Below are 13,620 nucleotides of genomic sequence, written 5' to 3'. Positions count from 1 at the left end.
CCCACCCAAAACCTGTAAGAAAGCTTCTGTGGGATGTGTGAGATGTAAAGATGACATGGGAAATACCGGGATGTTCCAGCAGAGCTGGGAGTGGGGGCAGCTCCCAGGAGGGATGCTCTGCACTTCCCAGCCTGTGGGCCACAACAGATACAAACCACTGCAGATCCAGCAAGTTGCATCATGTAAAAGACATTAACTGTGGAAAACTGCTTTTGAGAAACTGCACAGCCACATTATTTCATCCAAATTTTCCTCTAGGTCTTAAGATTTTACAAATTCACTATATTTATGTGCTATAAGTTAACCCCTCCCACCCCAGCCTCCCCTTCTTTAACTAACACATTGCTTGTGCACTCCAGTTCTTGCTGCTGGTTTTTCTCGATAAAGTTATACCAGGGTTTCTCAATAAACTGGTAAAGGAGCAAAGAGAAACCAAAACTGCATGAGGATGAATCTTGTCCCAACCTTGTTGGGAAACAGGTTCTGATCCAAAGTCAGGTTGGAGTCTGTGCTCTGCTATCCAGTTGCCCCAGATCAGATCCATAGTGGGATGATGGAGAGAGGCTCCAGCCAGCCTGGGAAGTGGAGGAGTTCTCTAGCAGTTATAGCAACCTTGAAGTCTGAGTTTCTGGGCGGTAAGTAGAGGAATGGCGTTTTGTTTGCCAGGCAGCTTGCTGAAGCTCCCACATGTACCCTGGTAAACTTGACCATCTGGTAACTGGCCAGGTAAATTATGAAGTCTTTGTATGGAAAGATGATGATAAGCCCCTGTTGTATGAGCTGAACTCTCTATCAGAGTTCAAGGCATAATATTAGACTTGAGGACTCACTAAACTCCTCATGCAGAGCACAGTCCCTGTTGTTGATAAGCCAGTCTGATTTCCACTTCAATCTGTGTTTCGAAGAGCACAACTACTGGTGTCAGTGGAGACATTTCTGTGCAACAGAACTATCCCCTTTGTCCCTGTCAAATGTCAGAAGTGTGTTCCGCACACCCCCTGGCTGAGACCATTCTTAAAATCACAGTGCCAGGACAGTTCTCTGACAAATCCTCCACATCCCAGTGATGGGAAATTTGGTTATAGCAGCTGCAGGGCAAAAGCGAAGCTCTCATGCAGTGAATCACGAGCTAGGCACAGGGAACCCCTTTGTCCCAATGCCCTGTGTGCGTACCCTTTTTATGTTGTTGTTGTACTTGTACCTGTGCAAACTGCAGATGTTTGTTTTGTCTTTCAGTCATGAGGCTGTAAGATCAATGTTCCACACACAGATGAGGTGGGTCAGTCTTGAAAGCATCATCCTCCCCCCTTCCCTGTACCCCTCATGCCCCGTGTTTAATGGAGAAGCTGCGACCAACCCGAGGCTCTTCCTCTGTTTGCAGGAAATTTCACTTCCCCCATTTTCTGAATTGTAAAACCTCACTAAACCCAAACCTCACTTAACTCTGCATTTTGTAGTAAATTAAAATTATAGTGATAATACTGCAAATTTCCTCTTTGTCTTCCCACTCTCTGCCTTGCCTTCCTCCCTGTCAGTATTTCCCCTCTCCACTTCTTATTTCTCCTCCCCTGCCCATGGCAAGAGCATGAAAGTCAGAACAAGGTCTCGCTAATCTTGTACAGCCCAAAATAAAACCTTGCGTATTAGGAATGAGAAATGATTGCATTACTGACATACTAAATAGTCCACGTTTCTTCTGCAGCAAACGGTGCCCGTTGAATGTGTTGACTACAATAGTCATACCATGAGATGGAGGCTTCATCCTTTTTTATCATAATACTTGATTAATGTTTTACCTTTTAATGATGCCACTGTTACCTGATCTAGACTATAGAAATCATGAAAATATATGAAAATAAAAAGTTATCTGCTTAGCTCACTGCACTTGGTATATTGTAGTCAGTCCTGGTAAAGGGACACTGTTGTCTTTAAACTTTAATTTCAGGCAAACTTGCAATTTCATCAAATAAGTTCTCTTTTTCACCATTGAAAATGCTTTGTAGATAGGACCATAAAAACAGACAAATGAGTGTCATTTCTGATTAGAGTTGCTATTTTGGAGCAATTTGAGTTTGGAGCCATCGGGCACTCCCTGTGCCTATGTGTGCATCTTTCAAAGTCCTTGGTGCTTGGGGCAGATGCTGGGAAAAAGCACGGGGAGAGCTCAGTGTGCTGCTCTGGGCTGACAGTGTCTCTTTAACCGTAGCTTTTAAAATATGCCATGTGTTTCCAGCCTTATCCGGAATGCTGTCAATCCCCTCGACACAAGGGATGGCTGCTTAAAATACACCAACAGTGCCTGGGCTATCAGGGGCATCATAAAAGTCAGAGGCTTTGATTTTGCTTCTCTGGTTGCATGACTCCCTTTAACGAGGATCCTGTTAAGTGTGAACAGGAATGTTTATACGTGTAAACCTTTCTGATGGGAATTGCTCTTTTTTTCACGCACTTTCTCCTGGAATAGCAGGTTGCACCTTTCTCTGTCTGGCATTATCCTGTTGTTGCAACATAACTAATAGCTGCCCTTTGTGACGATGGCATGTTTAGTGAAAAATTTGGTATTAAATATGCTGTTGATATCATCTGACACCCAGAGAAGGTCAAGACCAGCCTCAGAGAGTAGTTTTCACAGCAGCTTTTGTACAGCTGAAAGGCTCAGATGTACTGAAAGGTTTTAACGGGAATTACAATCCCTTTGCAGAAATATGATCACTCAGAAGAAGTCTTGCCCTCAACAGAAGACTTATTTTCGATGCACCTGGTGAGATCTTTGGGTCCTACGCCACCACCTGGCCTTTGGTGAGACCTTCACTGGGTCCCAGCTAAAGCCTCTTGTGTTCAGGTGGGAGCCAGCAGGTCCCCCCAGGTCCATCTTGTAGCAGGAACAGTTTTGAGTGTCCGCATTATTCAAGACCTTTTGCGAAGAAAGACATGAGAGCAAGGCAGGTGCCAAGACCTGGCTTTCCAAAAGTCTGACATTAAGGACTTGCTGTAGATTTTGGTTTAATAACGTAGACTGTCAGTTTCCTTGGATTTAATATTAGCAATATCAGGTCAAATGGGCCATATATAAAAAACAGACTATTAAAAAAAAATGGTTTCTAAGCCTTTATGTAGAGATGCACGAACAGGGTGAGGGAATCTCTCACCAAGGACCCAGAGAGAATGTGCCGTAACTTTTCTAAGTGAAAACGATACCGAAAGCAGCCCAGCTTGGTTTCTGGGAGTCTAGCCAGGGATGTGTGGGTATCATGCAAAGCAGTACTTAAAATAAGACCCGAAGTCCAAACTCAGCATTTTACAAGGTTCGTTGTGTATTTCTGATCTCCGGGTTTTCTTCTGGTGAGATCTACTGCAACATAATAAAACTTTATGCCTAGGTTCAGCCTCTACCCAGATCAAATAATGGGGCTGTAATCTGTTTATAGCTCAGACCCTTACGTGTCCCTGCCAGGGACTTGCAGAGGGGCAGGAGAAACTGGTGTGACTGTAGTTTTGCTCTGTGTTCAGTTAACCAGACTGCTGCCCATCTCTGCATTTGCCTCTCTGAAGAGTAAGGGCTCACCCCTGCAAGGCAGGGGCAGGTCGCAGGATTTGTCCCCGCTGGCTCTGTGGTTGCATCTTCGCTTCTGTTGCTTCTCCAAGATCATATATTGTCTCCTTTGCACCCAGGATTGAGCTGCGGGCACTGACCAAGATCTCTCCAGGGGACGAGCTGACTGTTTCCTACGTGGATTTCCTCAACGTGAGCGAGGAGCGGCGGAAGCAGCTGAAGAAGCAATATTATTTCGACTGCACCTGCGAGCACTGCAAGAAGCAGATCAAGGATGACCTGATGCTGGCGGTGAAGGAGGGGGAAGGCAAGGTATGCTTTGTCCTGCTGTGTCCAAACCCAGAGACGGCTGCATCTCCTCCACCAAAGGCATCTTTGTGTTTCTGTGACTGTGGTTCCTTAGCCAGGGGACACTCTCAATAGCAACAGAGTCAGATCTTGGCAGAAGCCTAACCAGCGACAATGTAAAAAATGAGAACAAAACTGAACCTTGATTGACCACACCAATTCAAGCCCACCACACAAGGCCAGTTTAAACCCTATTATGTAACATACGTGCAAGTTTTTTTAACTGAAAAGAATTCATAGTTTTGAACAGCAGAACAGAAAATGCGCTGCAGGTAGTTCATGGTGACGGGATTCAGCAGGGTCTGCTGAAGTTGTGTGGTTTGTAAAGTGTGTACCATGTGTCATCACATGGGCTCTGGGCAGGAGGGAAGCCTGAAATTCCCGTCCCTCCTTACAAAGGCCTGTCACAGGGAGTTTCATAGAATAGTTTGGGTTGGAAAGGACCTTCAAAGCTCATCCAGTGCCACCCCTGCCATGAGCAGGGACATCTTCACCCAGATCAGGTTGCTCAGAGCCCCGTCCAGCCTGGCCTGGGATGTCTCCAGGGATGGTTCATCCACCACCTCTCTGGACAACCTGGGCCAGGCTCTCACCACCCTCAGGGGCAAAAATTTCTTCCTCATGTCCAGCCTGAATCTCCCCTCCTTTAGTTTAAAACCATCACCCCTTGTCCTATAGCAACAAGCCCTGCTGAAAAGTCTGTCCCTATCTTGTACCACTGCTTGACATTTCTCTGTGTGTTGCTGCTGTGGGCAGACTGACTGTGAAGATTTAACATGTTGCACCTTTCATTTTTGGGTAATTTGTGTTTTCCTTGGAGGTGTCACAAGTCATCGGGTGGGGGGATGTAAGTCTATGTCCTGCTGTTGGCAGTGGGATGTGTTGCTTCGCCAGTGGCTCCAGTTTATGAGCACGCTGGTAGCTCTAAGAGTTTGGTTTTGGTTCCTCTGCCCAAGGATATAATTGCTCATTTTTTTTTTCTCTCTGTGAAAGTGTTAGCTTAGGAGGTTTCTACTCCTGCAAGCTTTACAAAGTGTACAAGGGAAGACAAGACAAGGCACGGCAAGAACATTTTAATGTATTATCAGATCATTGAGTTGCACAGTTACCAGAAAACCAAGCTTAGTCCCATGACTCTTTTTTCGTATAGGTGGCAGTCAGGAAAGGCTGGATATTGCAGAGCAAAAGTCTGTCCTTGAGAAATGTTTGGAGAAATAGGATCAAACTGGTATCAGGGAGCTCCCATGGGAAGTAGGACACTGGGCTAGATGAAACTCTTTGCTTGTAGGGTTCCCCACTAGTGCCAAAGACCCTGCCAGACAATCCCATTACTAAATTGCCAAAGCTTCATCTTAAAGCTAAACCTTGAAGTCCCTACTTCTAATGTAAACTATCCCAAAGTTCAGTCCTCTGATGCAGAATAATTTTCATCTGACTTTCTGTACAAGTATTTTTGCATACCTCCTCCAGTGGATGGCATAAAAATATCCCAGCTCTCATTCAGCACCTGCTATCAAGCCTTGACCGAGCAGTGAGATGCACCATCCCCTTTTCATGAGCGTTAGAGGTGCCCTACAGCATGCAGTGTGAAGATGTGCACTTTTGGGTAAATGTCCACCACAATCTGAAGTGCTTGTCTAGAAAAAGCCTGTAACTATGCAAGGTGCATGATTTCAGATATTAAAAATACACTCCCTCCACAGACAATAAGTATCCAGACTGACCTCACCCGCAGAGCACGTTTTCTGGACACCGGCTGTATCGCGTTTTTGGAATTCAGGCAGCGCTCGCAGCTGCGTGGAAAAAGTGCTATGAATATATGCAAGATTGACAGCTTACATCCTCAACAGCCGCTCCGACCTCCTGTCCTCCATCCCTTCCAAATAGCAGCAAAGTTCCTATTGTTTATAATGGCAACAGGCTTAGGGAGTCTAGTAAATGCAAGAGAGGGTTTTTATTAGACAAAGCTGCTGCAGAAATGCTGGTCAAAGTGCCTATTCTAGGAGTCTTTACTCAGCCAGCACAGCGATGTGATTTGCCCTGACGTTAACATTGCCTTTGCACACTAGGACACACTGCATGCTGCTCCAACAGCTGCCAAAATCTGATTAGCTCTGATAGCTTTGGCCTAACAATATAGAATAATGAATCATAACACATACATATGTATCCATAAATAGATGAGGGATGTATTGCTCTGAAAAGCTACTGGTTTTGCTTCCATGCTAAACTTTCAAGAGCTGTTCACAACTAGCTGAATTTCACAGATTCCTCAGAAATCTGATTGACCAGCTGTGGCAAAAAAACAACATCAGAGGTCCACAGCCCTGACTCCAAATCTGTGGTTCCTTCACTGCAATGTTGGGTCTCTGCTTTTGATTGGCACCCAGAGGTCCCTGTGCTCCGGCTCCACCGTGTGTCTCCAGACCAGGCTCTTCCTGCAGGCTCCTGGAGTCACACAACTGGGAGCCAACTGCAGATTTCCCATTGACCTAAAGGAAGGCTGCAATGCTAGAATAGTTTGAAAATGCAAATTTGAAAGGCTCAGAAAAATGGAAGAGAAATGATGGTGCTGGATATAATACTACTATATTTCAGCATTAAATGGAGGGAGAGGAGGCAGCTAATTAGGAGCTGGTTAATGTTTTGCCAGGCATGACTAGATGTGCATCATGCTTTCAAACACATGGTGAAATCCAAACTTCTTTCAGGGGTGTGGGAAAACTCATCTCACTCTCTGGATGTGGCTGAAATCTGAGGTCAACCATCTTGTGGTGTTTGGACCTAATGACAGCATTTCTCAGAGTGGGTTACACTTAATGATCTTTGCTGTCCTTTTTCACACAGCTGTCATTCAGGAGCCTCATTTCACAGAAATCATAGAGTAGTTTAGGTTGGAAGGGACCTTCAAAGCTCATCCAGTGCCACCCCTGCCATGAGCAGGGACATCTTCACCCAGATCAGGTTGCTCAGAGCCCTGTCCAGCCTGGCCTGGGATGTCTCCAGGGATGGGACATCCACCACCTCTCTGGGAAACCTGGGACAGGGTTTCACCACCCTCAGTGTAAATAATTCTTCCTCGTGTCTAGCCTGACAGAGGCTAGACATTTCCTTCAAGCAACTGCACTGGGAGCACCTGCTACGCACTGATCAGTGGCTTTCACAGCCACTGTGATGTGTCTCTTGAGACCTTTGGTGTCTCTTGAGACCTTTTGGTGTCTCTTGAGACCTCCCAGTTGCAAGGCCAATTCTGTCACTTTTCCAGAGGAGAGAAGTGGAGGGAAGAGTCGAGGAACCTGTTTAGTTATGGATGCCAGATGTACAGGGTTGCTACTCTGATGAGCAACACCCTTGCCAAAGTCAGCAACACCTCTCAGCTTGGTAGTGGGACCATCTCAGCCCAGTCTCGGGCAGGTCTAAGGGCATACTGGGATATACAGCCAGTGGTAGGAAGGTTGCAGGTAATGTGAGAGGCATTTCATTGAGCTGGTTTGGGTTTCCAAACTGCAGAACAGGCATTTCTTCAATCAGGTTATTTTGGCATGTATCAGGTAGTGCATTTTCCTCACTGGTTTTCCTGATGTTGTCCCCAGCCTTCTGCAGAGACAGTGAAGGAGGTCATCCAGTTCTCCAAGGACACGCTGGAGAAGATCAGCAAGGCCCGCATGGAAGGACTTTACCATGAAGTGAGTCCTGTTGCTTTTGCTCTCTTGCTGTATACGCACGGCCGGGGAAATCTTGTCCTGTCCCTCTCTGCATTAGTTATTTAAGGATGATACAAACCCCCATTGCTGTGACCTGATTATCCACACATGCTTCCAACCCTCTTATCAGCTCAAAATGCAAAAGCTGACACTGGTTTCTGTCCTCTGTAAAGCACAACTGTGTCTGAGACAATGTCGCAGACTGGTTTCTTTCATAGTGAGGACACAAGGAGATTGCAGTGACTTCCAGCACCTCCGATTGACACCATTGTTGAACCAACTGTCTTCTGGGCAAAACCCATGAGTTACTGGGAAGTGTAATGAGTCAGCTCTGCCAGGTGGCCTCAGAAAAAGGAGGACAGTGGGTTTGGGAGAGGGACAAGACAGTCAGGAGAGTTGCCATGTTGAGCCATGGGTTGTGTTTGCCTGTGTTGGTCTCCTCTTCACCTCCCGGCTTCTGCATGATGTTCATTTGCTGACTGCTGAGGTTGGGTGTGTGGTGTGGGAGACCTGTATCCCACCCGGAGCGCAGATCAAAGTGGTGAGAGAGCTCAAGTCAATTCTCCCTTTCTCCCTATTTTGCTGACTCATGAAATATTTAATTGTTCCCTTCAGAGTGTAACAGCTCCAGGAAAACACTCCAGGTTGAGCAACAGCCTCTGGGTTTGAGCTTACTTGTGAAAAGGTTGAAGTCCTCCAGAGCAGAGATCTGGATGTTGTGTCAGGGGTCAGACAGAGCAGTAAAGCATGGGACAGTACAGCTGCATGTCTCCAGCTCCATGGGGTCATTAAGAGCATTTATTGCATCAAGTGCTTGTAGCAGGTTGAGTGGATGGTGTTGAGGTATAAGAGTCCTGTAGGCACTTGGTCTCTGACAAAACCAACCTCCTGGTGTCTTTCTTCTCCTGAGCAGTAGACATCTGTTTTTCCCCACCAGTTTTATGAATGCAACCCTGGGAGAAAAAGCTCTGAGCACCAAACATTTTACTATGCTGATGTTTCCTGACACATCAAAGCATATTCTATCATCTCCAACCTTCATGGAGGATGACTTGGCCTCTGGGACTGGTATGGACCATGCAACCCACAGGGCTTTGGTGTGACAGCTGTGGGGCCAAAGTTGCTCTGACTTTCCCTTCCTCTGCCTCCTTCCCCTGGGTGCAGGTTGTGAAGCTGTGCCGTGAGTGTCTGAAGAAACAGGAGCCTGTGCTGGGGGACACCAACATCTACCTCCTGAGGATCCTCAGCATTGCCTCCGAGGTGCTCTCCTACCTCCAGATGTTTGAGGAAGCAGCTGACTACGCCAAGAGGATGGTGGACGGTTACCTGTATGTCTGTGCTCTGTTTTGGGTAGCTCTCTCTGGTTATTCAATGTTAGGCAGTGTGTTATAGGAATAATTTTCTTAGTCTTCTCCTTAGTCTGCATTCAGATTGGGGCCTGATTATATCACCAGACCCTTCCTAAATGCACAAGAGCTCCTAAACACCTTGATGTACTGAACTGTAACCAGCAAATGGCTTGGGTACCTCTTTCATTTACCTCTTTGTTTTGTCTCAGAAGCGTCTCAGGGCTGCCCTGGTAGCAAGACACAGAGCCTGGGTGTAGGACAGAAAGGCTGTAACTGCAGGAGATGGTCTGTTCTCCTGCACCCTGCGAGAAGGGGGATCTGCAGAGAAAAGAGAAGCTGTTGTCAAATGGCTGTCACTCAAGATAACCCTTCACTCATGAATAATACACAGATTTTTGTCTTGGCTAATTAGTATGCACAAATTCTGTGGTAAAGGCTTGGTGAGAATAAAGAAATTCAGGCTTAGTTCACATAGATCCAGGGCAAACCTCACAGTAAAAATTATGTACTTTATTATTACTGAGGTTTTACTACAGGACTGATGAGTATTAATTAGAAGAAAAAAAAAAAAAAAAGTAATGCAAACCATAGAGAACAGAAGAGAAATGCCCATTTTGTCATTTCATTCACCCTCCTGGTGAGACCATCTCATTCCCATCACCTGCCTTTTTGGTCAGTTCTATCCCAAAAGGCCTGCGATATTTTTTTCTTTGTCAAAGGGGTGACAGAGTCTAGAGTGAACCCTCCTGGCTTGCAGGCCTGACAAGCCACTTCATGTCCCAGCCCTGGCACTGAACTCATTCAGTGACACAGAAGAAATTGCTTCCCCTCCCCATTTCTCAGTTTCTCAGTCCAGAGTAGGGACGGCAGTAATTTCCCTGAAGATCTGCCAATTCAATATACCAAATATGCCCTTGAAGTCAGGTTTTCAGGTAAATCAGCTTCTAATTTTGCCTGAGCTTCTGAAGTTGGATGTAGAGGCCAGGATTCATCCTGCCCACCTGGGGTACTGACTGTAGGGGAGAGATCTGGCAGTCCCTGGAGGCAGAGACACATCTCCGTTGGGTGAGATAAACATTTCTGGAGTTTCTGGAACCACCGGTTTCTCTCCCCACTTTGAACGAGAAGCTGGTGTTGTTACATTAACAATTTAAGCACTTTATTAAGTGTCTGAAGTCAAGCTGGTGCCATCTGGGCTGTTGGGGCAGATCCGGGTTCTGTTTGTTTCAAAATAATGTGGAATGACAGAGCTTGGCTTTGTCCCACCCAGGTGTCCAGCGTTCCACACTCACAGGTTGTTCATCCTCTTTCACAACAACTCATGTCCTCAGATAACCTGTGTCCTCGTGTCACTCCTGCCCCTTTCTCAGCAGGGCTGCATGTTTGTGTGGCACTGAATGCAACAGGCTCTTCACTTGAGTAAACAATCTGCTCTTTGGCAAACATATCACTTCTCTGACAAACATTTGGGAGCCCAAATCTTTCCTGAACTAAAATTACTCAATGTTGTTTGTTTGCTTGTTTGTTTTTCCAGGAAAATATACCATCCCAACAATGCACAGCTGGGGATGGCCGTGATGCGGGCAGGAGTGACCCACTGGCACGCTGGTCTCATCGAAGCTGGGCATGGCTTGATCTGTAAAGCCTATGCCATTCTCCTGATAACCCATGGACCTTCGCACCCAATTACCAAAGACCTGGAGGTAGGTGTCGTCTCCCGTGTTGTTTCTGCTGTCTGTCTGGGCAAAATTACATCCAAGCTGTAGAAACAACCCATATGTAAGATCTGAGAGATGTATCAGGTACTCACTGCTTCTTAGTAGTGCTGTGGTTTTCTCTAGATTATGTTACAGTCTGATGAAAAGCACATGTCCCTTCCTATAGGGAATTTTAATCCCTGAAAAATAGCTTTTATCCTGCACCAGGACATACATTACAAATGGCCACTAAGCTCCCTAGAATGTAGCCTCTCATTTTTCCAACAGCCTGATTTTGCTTCACTCAGATGGACATGGCGTTACAATTTGACTATATCAAATTGTGTGTGGTGGATATTCCCAGTTTACCAACCCCTTTCCTTTATTGGTATCAGTTTTTCTTTATTCACCACTTCCCAGTCCCTCTGAGCTGCGATGTATTTTCTTCTCAAATGGCTGACAGGTGTATTTCCCACCTTACAGTCCAGAGCTGCAGATCCCAGGGAAATACATTTGCTCAGCTATGATGAGCTATTTACAATGGCATCTACGGATCTATAATTTCTTTAGCCTTTAACTCACCTGATGTGACCTGTTGGCTTTATAGCATTCTCCTTTATTAACCAAAAATATTACATGGTACCAAATGAAATCCTTTATTGATGTCTAGTGCCTGGTATAGCAGAGCTATAACCTTTACTAGTGCAAATTTATATAATCAGAAAAATGAGTATCTAGCACCTAAAGCAAACCTGTCTGTTGACCGTTTGCCTATATATAGAACAGTCCGAGACTCCAGAACCTCCATTTGTGTATTTTGTTTCCCACTTCAGGAGAAAAATAGCAGATATATGGCACATGCTTATTTCTGTTCTCCTAAACCAAGGGTTGAATAAACTCACAGACAGGTATAGAAAGTTTTCCTAGAATCCCTCCTGAGCCTCTGCTGTAATGCAGCACTAGGAATGACTCTGTTCACGGTGAATCCTGGGATGCAGGGGATGCAGCTGTGACATGGCCCAAGAGGTGCAGAGCATCCCCCTGCTCCTCTCCCGCCTTCTCCCATGTGAGTTGACCCCCACCCCGGTGATGGATCACACCACAGGTCAGGCCCAGCACAGGAATGGGAAGCAGAGTCATTCAGCGTCACTTCTGTGTCCTGCATTAAGTTTGGGAGCATGAGGCACCCCAGCAGCCTGTGGAAGAGCTGAGTGCAGGAAAGGCCAATGTCTTCTTCACCTTCATCATACACAAGCAACCAAGTTTGAGGAAGTATTTTGGTATTTGTGTCAAGCTGGCTTTGGACTAGATGATCTTTCGAGGTCCCTTCCAATCCCTAACATTCTGTGATTCTGTGGTCTTGCTGGTGGGACACCTAGGTTAAGTTGAATCAGTCATTACATGGCCTAGGACATCCCTGAAGGACGGTCCCCATTTTTAGGCAGTGCTTTTATTCCCCTGTTTTGAGATTCCCTGTGTCACAAGTTTCGTAACCTGTTGTGTCCCTCAGGTCATGCGTGTCCAGACAGAGATGGAGCTGCGCATGTTCCAGCAGAACGAGTTCATGTATTACAAGATGAGGGAAGCTGCCCTCAAAAACCAAAAGATTCAAGTCATGCCTGAACCCAGCAATGAGACCTCACCAGGCCTCTTCCACAAGAAGGAATGAACCCTGAGCTTGACACAAATTTGTGCCTGTGGGATAACATCACCTGTGGCACCTGAAGATGTGGGGAATGGCATATAGGAGTGTGATATATCCATAAAGATTATTTCCAGTGGCACCAGTGAGAGCATGGACGTACTGGAGGAGAGTCCCGAAGAATGTTCTGAGGACTCAAAACAGAAGAGATCTTGACAGAAACAATGTCCTTTTTTCTACCACTAGTATTAAAAATCAAAGCAAAACCCTGTTATAAAATTATTTACATTCTGACTGGGAGCCTGTTTCTCTCTATGTGAGTCCTGATGCTGAAGTCCTTCCCCATCACTTCCTTGTGATTACATCTTTTTTTCCCAGTGGTGTCCATGGGTGGTTGACCAAGGGATGGTAGAAGTGGGAAGCATAATCTACGCTTGTGCACATTGAGAGCAAACTGAATAAGACTCGCAGACAGTGTTTTGTGTAAAGTGGTGTTTTTCTGATGAAAAACTGCTGAAAAACAATTCTGCAGCTGACATGGGTGCAACATCAAACTGTGGGCACTTTGTAAGTGGGATTCCTACGTCAGGATAAAATAATTAGGGCAAATTAGTCTCCCCAATTAAAAATTAGAGAACATCTGCAGTGATGGCAGCAGATGGACATGAGACAAGTCCGTGCTAAGAGCAGGTTCCCCTGGTAGGATGCGCTGGCTGTGCACAAAGTTCTAACTGCACAAGCCGTTTCCAGGGAGGGGATGCAGCTTTGCTCATCTTCAGGGTGAGCTGGGGACTCTGATGCCTTTCGGCTTAGAAAGGTGCTTAATCCATTTTGCACTGAGCAAAAAAAAGAATAGGCTGCAGTTCAGCTGTCAGTGGGTGGCCAACAGAGCAAAGGAAAAGTCTAAAGGCAATGGTTGGATTTCTAGATAAAAAAGATCTTAGATGTCTGCCCATCTGCCTCAAAATCTAATGGGCTTGCTCCAGGCCTTCAGTGGCAGCCAGGAGAAGAAAAGGGATGGTCTGTTCAAGAGTGCCCTACCTGCTCTTCAGCAGAATAACAAGAAAACAAACCCAGGGCTTTTCCTCTTTCACATTTTTCAGTGTTTTTGCTGTTTCACCAGATCTAAGATGACTTCACTGGAGACCAACATCTGCTCTTTAGGCGCTGTTGAGCTAAGCCATTCAATTTGCCCATGGGTTGCCCAACTGATGCCCAGTATGATGATACACATGGGCTCAGTTCTCAGCCAGAGGATCAATGTCAACCTGTAGCATGAAAATCTTCCCTGAGGAGAGAGGAGTAATGGGAGACATGCACGTGAGGA

The 13,620-nt window shown here is 45.9% G+C and overlaps 1 protein-coding gene across 2 annotated transcripts in view; it reads left to right on the top strand.

Annotated features, from left to right (window-relative positions):
• SMYD1 (SET and MYND domain containing 1) overlaps positions 1-12,593 on the top strand; it is a 28,164-nt gene extending 15,571 nt beyond the window's left edge. The window contains exons 5-10 of one of the 2 annotated variants that reach the window (XM_005509955.2): positions 1,237-1,275; positions 3,673-3,865; positions 7,495-7,587; positions 8,770-8,933; positions 10,489-10,657; positions 12,162-12,593. In XM_005509955.2, the coding sequence (XP_005510012.1) occupies positions 1,237-1,275; positions 3,673-3,865; positions 7,495-7,587; positions 8,770-8,933; positions 10,489-10,657; positions 12,162-12,320 (817 nt within the window). In that variant the 3' untranslated portion in view covers positions 12,321-12,593. The remainder of the gene's footprint in view (positions 1-1,236; positions 1,276-3,672; positions 3,866-7,494; positions 7,588-8,769; positions 8,934-10,488; positions 10,658-12,161) is intronic. The other variant, XM_005509956.2, reaches the window with a different exon arrangement.
• Positions 12,594-13,620: the final 1,027 nt, after the last annotated feature.

This window comes from Columba livia, chromosome 4 (assembly GCF_036013475.1).
Source record: "Columba livia isolate bColLiv1 breed racing homer chromosome 4, bColLiv1.pat.W.v2, whole genome shotgun sequence".
Classification (NCBI taxonomy): Eukaryota; Metazoa; Chordata; class Aves; order Columbiformes; family Columbidae; genus Columba; species Columba livia.
This window is presented reverse-complemented; position numbering and strand designations above follow the sequence as displayed.